Here is a 9,829-nt window from a genome sequence, read left to right on the forward strand (position 1 = left end):
TAAATAAACTTTATTCGAATCAAATAAATTGATTGTTGGGTTCCAATGGAAAATATGTTTGGAATGAATGGATTATTTATTTCATTTAATTAAAATCTCATTGGAAAAAAAGTAAAGTTTATGAATATTTGACAAAACTATTGGCGAAATGAAGTTTGAAATGCCTTTTCAACTACATTTTACTTCATTCGTTACATTTGATGCACTGTCAAATGATATAATGACATGTAGATGGAAGGAAGTCTCTGCAGAATCGTATGAATTTTTCAAAGTGAGTTTTAATAAATATTTGATATCTTTATAGTGATTTAGTGTCAATCAAACTATATCCTTTCAATTAAAACATTTCCCCGACATATTTTCCACTTTTCATTACAAAATTTTTTTCATTTCTCTGTGAAGCTCATTCTTGTGAAATTTTCGGGAGAAACTTTTTACAATAATCCACTGGATATTTTTATCTCTGTTTTCTGTCGGCAAACGAACAGAAAATAAACGTGGAAAACTCGCAAACTTCGTTTTCCTTCAAATTTACGTAAAGAGAAATTATTTGAATTAAATAAACTTCATTCGAATCAAATAAATCGTTTGTTTCCTTCTACAAAAGTATTGGCGAAACGAATTGATAAACATAAAATAAAGCGATTTATTTTATTTAAATACGTCATTTCTATTGATGTATTGATTTCTAAAAATTGTAATTCTCCACCCAGAAAATGCAGAATTTAAATAGTAACGATGTAACACAGTAATGGTGGGTAAATTACCTAATTAATTTAACATAAATGAATAAAGATTAAAAAATGAATGTGGATGAGTGAAAATATAATTGAGTTTATTTCATTCGTTCTCGAGAGTTCTGCCGAGTGAATAAAAACAGATTGAGAGAAAATAATGATGATTAACGCGTCTCTCTGTTATCAATTTAATTTTGTTTACGTTTAGAATCAGACTGACGAATTCATTTAATCCGTATTCTTCAATTGAGACCCATTTGCGCACAGTTTATTTCTCATTACTCATATAAAAACATCCAAAAAGACCATTTCGTCCTTACTTCGACTATCTAGTCACTCGGAAAATGGAAAAATTGCAGAATAAAATCTCATACTTGAGAAAATTAAAGACTAGTGATATGAAACTCTTGAATTTGCCCAATGTTTAGGGAAAAATCCTTTTGTTGAATCAACAGAATGTTTTTATTAAACAGAAAAAACATTTCTTCACATTTACTTCCGTGTGATTATTCCAGAGGATGTATCGGAAAGTTATATGACAAATGGGAATGTCTCCTGATGTGAACAACACGTGTCGATTCATGGGTGTATTTACTGAGGTGTCCCTCGGCCCCTCATTGCGTTATAACAGCCAACATGTTTTTTTTTCGCCGGTTGGTGTCTATGTCCAGACGGAAAGGCAGTCGCTTCGTGACGCTCGTGTTAAACGGTTCAACGACGTGAAATATAAAAGGCCTCTGTGATTCATTTTATGGCCATGGCATTGGATTCGATTTTACCTGTTCTTTTCTTCGCCTGCCTCTGCTGTGAGTTGCGAACAGCTTTATAAATAATCCATCTCAAATGAACAAATATACTTTATTCAAGTTTCGTTGAAAAATTCAAGTATTGCAGCGTTATGCATGCTATCGCGAATTGTTATCTGTAGTAATAATTCATGAAAAATATGGGCACATGTGGTGCCAGAAGAGTAGGAAAACGCGCATTATTTGCGGTGAAAACATTTGAAATTAATGGAATTGTTGAGTGAAACCTGAATTTTTGGAATCCTTCACTCGTTTATTGTGAATTGATTTCGAGGACGAATCACTTCAAGGAAAAATGTCAAGAGGCTTTTGGAGCGTGGAAAATTTTCCATCGAAACTGGCGGTTGACAGTTTGTCTTGCGAAAACTAATAGAAATAATTTTGAAATTAATTTACTCGACTTCTGTAGAAAAGTTGAAATATTACGGCGTGATGCATGCTATCGCGAGTTGTTATCTCTAGTTTTAATTCACGAAAAAATATGGAGACATATGTTGCGACGCGACTTTTAAAATGCGTATTATTCGCGGTGAAAACAAAAGTGAAAACATTTAAAATGATTTGGATTGTTGAATGAGACTTGAATTATTATTATTCTTTAGTTGTTTACTCTTGATTTATTTTGAGGACGAGCCATTTCACGGGAAAATGTTGAGGGGCCTTTCCAGCTTGGAAAATTTCCCATCGAAACCGTCGGTTAATAATTTATCCTGCGGTGACTCATCCAAATAATTTTGAAGTTATTTTATTCAACTTTTGTAGAAAAAATCAAATATTACGGCGTGATCCATGCTATCGAGTTATCTCTAGTTTTAATTCACGAAAAAATATGGAGACATATGTTGCGATGCGACTTTTAAAACGTGGATTATTTGCGGTGAATACATTTAAAATTATTTGAATTGTTGAGTGAAACTTGAATTTTTGGAGTCCTTAACTCGTTTATTACGAATTTATTTTGAGGACGAGACATTTCAAGGAAAAATGTTAAGAGGCTTTTGGAGCGTGGAAAATTTCTCATCGAAACCATCGGTTGATAGTTTGTCCTAATAGAAATAATTTTGAAATTATTTTATTCAACTTTTGTAGAAAAAATCAAATATTACGGCGTGATCCATGCTATCGAGTTATCTCTAGTTTTAATTCACGAAAAAATATGGAGACATATGTTGCGATGCGACTTTTAAAACGTGGATTATTTGCGGTGAATACATTTAAAATTATTTGAATTGTTGAGTGAAACTTGAATTTTTGGAGTCCTTAACTCGTTTATTACGAATTTATTTTGAGGACGAGACATTTCAAGGAAAAATGTTAAGAGGCTTTTGGAGCGTGGAAAATTTCTCATCGAAACCATCGGTTGATAGTTTGTCCTAATAGAAATAATTTTGAAATTATTTTATTCAACTTTTGTAGAAAAAATCAAATATTACGGCGTGATCCATGCTATCGAGTTATCTCTAGTTTTAATTCACGAAAAAATATGGAGACATATGTTGCGATGCGACTTTTAAAACGTGGATTATTTGCGGTGAATACATTTAAAATCATTTGAATTGTTGAGTGAAACTTGAATTTTTGGAATCCTTAACTCGTTTATTATGAATTTATTTTGAGGACGAGACATTTCAAGGAAAAATGTTAAGAGGCTTTTGGAGCGTAGAAAATTTTCCATCGAAACTGTCGGTTGATAGTTTGTCTTGCGAAGTCTAATAGAAATAATTTTGAAATTAATTTACTCAACTTTTGTAGAAAAAATCAAATATTACGGCGTGATGCATGCTATCGCGAGTTGTTATCTCTAGTTTTAATTCACGAAACAATATGGAGACATATGTTGCGACGCGACTTTTAAAACGCGCATTATTTGCGGTGAATACATTTGAAATTATCTAAATTGTTGAGTGAAACTTGAATTTGTGGAATTCGTTATTTGTTTATTATGAATTTACCGCGAGGACAAGTCATTTCAGGGCAAAATGTCGAGAGGCCTTCGGAGCGTGGAAAATCGGAGTCTCTCTCATCGGAGTTGTCCGTTGATAGTTTATCATGTGGTGACTCATCGAGATAATTTTGACATTGCGCAGGTGAAATCCGTTCACTGGAACAGTAGTTGACTGTTCAAGTTTTTTAAAATCAATTCTCAGCGAAACATGAAGCTTTGGAAAAACAGTCCACGCTCGAAAAAATTTCATAGAAAAAACTCAGCGAATTCGGGAGAAAATTCTACTGAATTACTATTTAAGTTCCATTGAAAATTCTATCAGTTTTTGGCTGATTCTATTAATTAATTTCGCAGCTTCCCTGCATGCTTTTTTATGAAAAATATCCAATAGAAATTATTCTATAGAAATCAATAGAATTTCACTATTTTATACAACTTTTTCTATTGAGATATTCTCTGTAGGAATTCCTCGACATAATTTTTGTAATAATTAATTATATAATTTATATAATTATCTAGAAAGAAATTATATAATTATATAGAATGAAATTTTCTATAGAAACATTCTATAGAAAATATCTCAATAGGAAAAGTTGTAGCCGCGGAATTTTTCAATAGAATCGGCCAAAGACTAATTGAAAGTTCAATAGAATTTTGTAGTGAAATTTTTTCAACTAGCTAGGTTTTCTGCGAAATTTCTTCGTACGTGTCCAAACTCAAGCCAAAATATTTACATGTGTCCGTGCCTCAGACGTTTTATAGTGAAGAATTGGTAAATTGCTCAATTTTTACCTCAAAATCAAATTTTTTGAATGTCGATCATTTTGAAAACTTCATCTCATCCCATTCTCCCTGAAGATATTCTCCGCGTAATCTTCATCCATATCTTTCTCCCTTCCATAACTAAATTCCTCATTCATTTCCTCGAAATATCTCTGGAAATATCTCAGGTTCACAAAAAAATCATAAAACCGTTTTATACCCCATGAAATTCACCACAAAAAATTCCCATAAAGAATTATAAACCTACTCATTCTCAAGATATTTCAGCAAGCAATATGCATGTTCTTTGATGTTGTCTACTCCACTAATAAATTCCTCAGTCAATCAATTTTGTAGAAAAATCTCTGAAACTGGGGTGAACAGCCCAATCGCTGAACGGTTAAGGGAAATTCGAGTTTCGTGGTAGGATCTAAAATAAAACAATCGCCTAAATGGGGATATGATGGCTTCTGTACCTTCAAGAATGTTTCAATTAGCAGACAAAAATTATTTGCAATCAAAATAAAAAAACAAAGAATAATTAAATTAAGAAATAGTTGAATGCAGCCGAAACCCGAAACCCTAATTTCTGGACGAAAGGGCCATATTTTTTTTATTTATTAAATGTCGATCAATAGAAAAAATAATTGAATAATTGAATGATTTTGCACGAGTAATATTATTGAAAAATTGAATAATCAGTGCAATTTCCATTTTATTATTTATGTTGTAGATATTTGTTAGGTAATATGGTTGATAATTCCTGCAGTTTTGTCCGCAATACACTGAGAAAAAAATTCCATAAAAATTAGTGTGGTAGCACGGTAAAATCGGTTCATTCGATCAATCGGGTCTGAACGAACCCATTTTACCTTAACTGACACAGTAATTTTTCTGCAATTTTTTTCTCCGTGTAGGTTTTAAACTGTCGATTACTTTATATATTTTGATTTGTTTGGAGACATCAATAAAGGTGCCCCTCACGGAGAGAAATTTTCTAGAAAAATTCTAGTACGAGTACTGGAAAAAATCACAATCCACCGGTTGTGAAAAATTCTAGTGCTGTTAAGGTAAAATTTCTTGGTATTTCTGGCAAAATTTCTGGGGATTTCTTTGAAATTTTCACAGAAATACGGGGAAAAATTCACGTTTTCCCCAATAAAATTTCTAATGCCGGCACTGAAATTTTTTCCTGGCCGTGACTTTGCGCCTCTCTTCCTGTGCTAGCACTGGAATTTTTCTAAAAAAATTTTCTCTGTGCTGAGGAGGACCGCGCATTGGGCTTAATCCAAATGACTGGATCAATTTTTATCATTTGGGCATAATAGATTCCTTCACTTCGAATCACCTAATGATCGCAGAGGCCGAAAACTACAAAACAAATTTTATTATTTATGGAATATTCAATAGAACTAGAAATCGACCTGTTTACCCTAACACAAAAAATCCAAAACTTAAATTTGAACGTTTGCAAGGCTTCCACTCGGAAGCAAAAATTATAAAACCATTCTCATATAAAGAATTCTCCAAAACCCTGACATATTCCCCAAGAACAACCATCTCCCCTAATGTCCTAAACTGATAAAAACCCTCTCTGATAAAGCTCGACTGCGGTTTTAATTACCGAAGGGCTTTAATTGTCCCATCATGATTCACATTGCTCCCACAATGATTCATCTCTTGATCTCCGTCTCCATTAATTGAAGAAATTCTTCAAAAACAAAGGACAAAGAACTTTCGCAGACTTATGAACACTATCCCATTGTCTCTTCGTCAGCAAAAAAAATTGAAAAGTCGCCGGTATCTTTTTTCCTCAAAGGCCGCTTCGTATTCTTTCCGCGTTGAAGGCCTTTTCCAACAATATATGTGTGCAACTCGGTTCTAAAGAGTGTTACCAATACGCAGGCCAGTAATATCTGCGGACAGTACACAGTTCCCATCAACCGACCACTTGTCCGATAACAAAAGTCCTTGTGTTAACCGTTAGTCATTAAAAGTAATTTTTGTCGCTCATTTGGTGGATAAAGTCAATGAAGTAACTGTTGTTATGTAATTGTTAATGTAGGTGCAAGTATGGCCGCCCTATCCCCGGATCCGCGAGATTTTTTTGCCGACAAAATCAAGGGAAATCTGACGAAAATCACGTGGGCGCATGCGGTTAATAGCAAAAAGGAACTTGCTGCTGCACTTGCTGATGGTAAGTCGATGGTTACTCATCGGGGCAGAATAAACTTGGGTGATAATACGAGCGTTGATACAATTTTTACGATGGCAATAAAAATGGGAAAGATGTGTTGACATTTTCACACGGAGAATACTGAAGTTCTCAATCGATTACAATTGATGAAGATTAATTTTCATGATTGACGAATTAATTTAATTTAAATTATTTAAGTTATTGATGAATTAATTCAATTTGAATTGTTCAAATTATCGATGAATTCATTCATTTTTATTTGAGTTTGAAACAAATTAGTAGCGAAGTGGTAAAACGGTACAAGTCAATTTTGACTATTGACTAGGTTTCAATGAATATCTCGGAATCTAAGGGACATAGCAAATTTTTTGTTATAATCTTTTTTGTAGAGCCGATTGAGAGCTACAATAAATGTAATTACGAAAATTTCGCTATCTCCCTTAGATTCGGAAATATTCCTCAAAAATTCAACTGGAAGATAAGTCGACTTAAATCGTTTTACCTCTTCATTATTGAAATGTATAAGTGAATTTCATTGGCTACAGAAAAAATAAAAAAATAAATTAAATTTTAATTATGGACGAATTAATTAATTTGTATTTGTATTCAATGACTCAACGCATAATTGAAATTTGAAATGAATGCATAAGTGAATTTCATTGATTGCAAAAAAATATTTTGTTTCCTCTGAGTAGTTCCTGGGATTTTTTAGAATTCAACTATCAAGTCGATGATAATTTATCGAGACATCACAAACGTGGGTCACAATGCAGAAGTTAATAAAATTTTTGCGATGGAAATAAGGATGTGAAAAATGTGTTGAGATTTCTTGACGGAATACTTGACTTTTCACTCGATTGTAATTGTTGGAGTTAAATTCATTGAGGAATCAATTCTTTTTTACTTCGATTGAGACTGAGTGACTTGACGTATCACTGAATATATAAAATAAAAAAAATTTATTGGTAAGTTTCCTTGATGTGTTCATCTAACACCAGTAGTTTTAGAGATGTTTAGGGAGTCAACCTTCACCTCCGTGATAATTTATCAAGACTTTATGAATGTGGGTAACAATACGGAAGTTAATAAAGTTTTTACGATGAAAATAAGGAAGTGATAAATGGGTTGACATCGACGAATACTCGTGCTCTTTTCCATTCCAATTGCAGGCATTAAATTTACTGATGAGTTGATGCGTTTTTTAATGGATGTTTTTCTGGAGTTTCATTGGATACGAAAAGGTCCTTTGGTGTTGTTTTTTCCAAATCTAGTTGTTTTCAAGATTTTTAGGGATTGAGCAATCGAGCCGATGATCATTTATTAAGAGAAAATGAGGATATGAAAAATGTATTCACATTTCCTCACCGAATACTCGGGTTTTCATTAAATTGTTGTTGGAGTTAAATTTATTGAAAAATAAATTCATTTTTAGTGGAATTGATTGACTTAAAGAGCCATTCAAGTTCATGAAATGTAGGCTTTCAATTTAGAATATTAATTGGGTTCTGGAAGTATGTTTTCGAATCGATTTAGTGTCAGCTCCGCAAGAAAGAGGTACAGAGGATTTCGTCGATGGACATTTTTATAGGAAATTTTCTTGGCTATAAAAAAAGTCTTCTGATATTTCCTTCCAAACCTACTAGTTTTCAAGATATTTGCAAAAGAGTTTGAACAGAATTTTCGGAAGTATCTCTTTTTATTAATTTATCACACAACTGTTCATGTGACTTCAATAATGTATTTATAGAAATTTCAATAAATTTCTATAAATATCCACTATATGTGATTTCTGATAAATAAAAATGAGCATTTGGAAATGACGAGTTGTGCACCGAAGCAATAAAAGAAACATAAAATTATTTATAAATACTTTATCCGGAAGTGTTCACTCTCCAATCGAGTTCCAAGAATGTTTTTTGTCTCATAAAATTATGAATCACGAAGTTATATTCAATTAAAAAAAAAACTGCTTCACAACGTCACAAGAATAATCCAGGAAATTTGAATCACTCATAAATTTTTCATCATTCACAGAAGAGAAATTTATTTTTCCCACTTTTTCTTCAATACGTTTTGTTTAATTTTCATTTCTAACGATAAAAACATTGTGCAAAATTCCAATTATTGAATTCGTTTGTTTAACATTTTTTTTTTGAAAGGGTAATTTAATTGAATAAAATTAACGAATAAATCGTATTATAATCACTCATTAATGTTAATTAATGTATTATTTTCCCCGTTTAATAATAATAAATGTTCACGTTGCAGAGAAAATAATGATGATAGAGGCTGATATTTCAATGGGCACCGTGCATGGAAATCCTAATGCCACCGTTCCAATTATGGTACATCCGCCAGCCAACGAAAGTGATTTATCACTGGCTGATTTTCTGAACACAACTCTAAAAAATCCCACTCGCGGTATCAAATTGGACTTCAAAACGATCGAGGCATTCAAAGAGAGTCTCCCAATTCTAAAAAACAATCGTGACGAAGTTCGTAGGACTTGAATGATATTTAAATCGACGGTTAGGGGTCATTAAAATATTACGTCACACGATTAGTGGAGAGAGGGGGGTCTCTAGTTTGTGATGTCACATCATATTTTTTTAAATTTTCAATCGACGAAATCGCGAATGCGATTTCGTTCTCGTTCCGTTTTCTCACGAAAAAACAGGTTTCACCATTCCGTCAAAATATCCCAAAGATTCATAAAGGGGAATTCCGGAATCCTGGGATGGCAACAACTTAATGAGTTACGAAATGTTCAACGAGCATCGTATAAAAATTTAATTATTCATATAATTATTTGCATTCTCTTTTCCTTTTTTTTCAAATTCCATTTTATGGAGACGAAAAATTCGCCATAACGGGAGGATGACGTGGATTTTATGACGTAGATTCAATCGCTCTTGGCAGATCGATCGATGGTTACCCCATGGCGACCCGATTTGTCGACTTATTTACTCGGTCGATGACCGATTAATTGTCGGTTGATCCTTGGTCGATCATCAGTCGATTGCTTGTCGACGGTTAGTCGATCGATGTTTGATCGTTAGTCGATCGATGGTCGATCATTATTCGATTGTTGATCAACGGTTACCCGAGTCGAGGATTTGGTTCTGATTGGACGTACACAGGTCTTTCAAGATCTCTCCAGACCTAGATGGACCTGGTAAGTCCTAATCAGTTCTGCGACGTACTTTTCCAGAGACCATTCGAATCCTCAGTTCTTTTCGGTCCTGAGAAGTCCTCCTCGATGCTACCGAGAACGCGTGATTTTACGAGCGGGTGAAGGGGAAGGCATGTATGCGGAGGGTTGAAATTTGTAGCCAACGAGGAGACAGGGTTGCAGAATATATTTTAGCCACCCTCATCTCCC

The 9,829-nt window shown here is 33.5% G+C and overlaps 1 protein-coding gene across 1 annotated transcript in view; it reads left to right on the top strand.

Annotated features, from left to right (window-relative positions):
• Nucleotides 1-1,393: 1,393 nt before the first annotated feature.
• The window catches only part of LOC107035859 (protein FAM151B), a 13,325-nt gene continuing 4,889 nt past the window's right edge, over nucleotides 1,394-9,829 (top strand). The window contains exons 1-3 of the mRNA XM_015253464.2: nucleotides 1,394-1,543; nucleotides 6,316-6,447; nucleotides 8,716-8,942. Of these exons, the coding sequence (XP_015108950.1) occupies nucleotides 1,489-1,543; nucleotides 6,316-6,447; nucleotides 8,716-8,942 (414 nt within the window). The 5' untranslated portion in view covers nucleotides 1,394-1,488. The remainder of the gene's footprint in view (nucleotides 1,544-6,315; nucleotides 6,448-8,715; nucleotides 8,943-9,829) is intronic.

This window comes from Diachasma alloeum, unplaced genomic scaffold, assembly GCF_001412515.2.
Source record: "Diachasma alloeum isolate Michigan unplaced genomic scaffold, Dall2.0 Dall_scaffold_00201, whole genome shotgun sequence".
NCBI classification, from domain to species: domain Eukaryota; kingdom Metazoa; phylum Arthropoda; class Insecta; order Hymenoptera; family Braconidae; genus Diachasma; species Diachasma alloeum.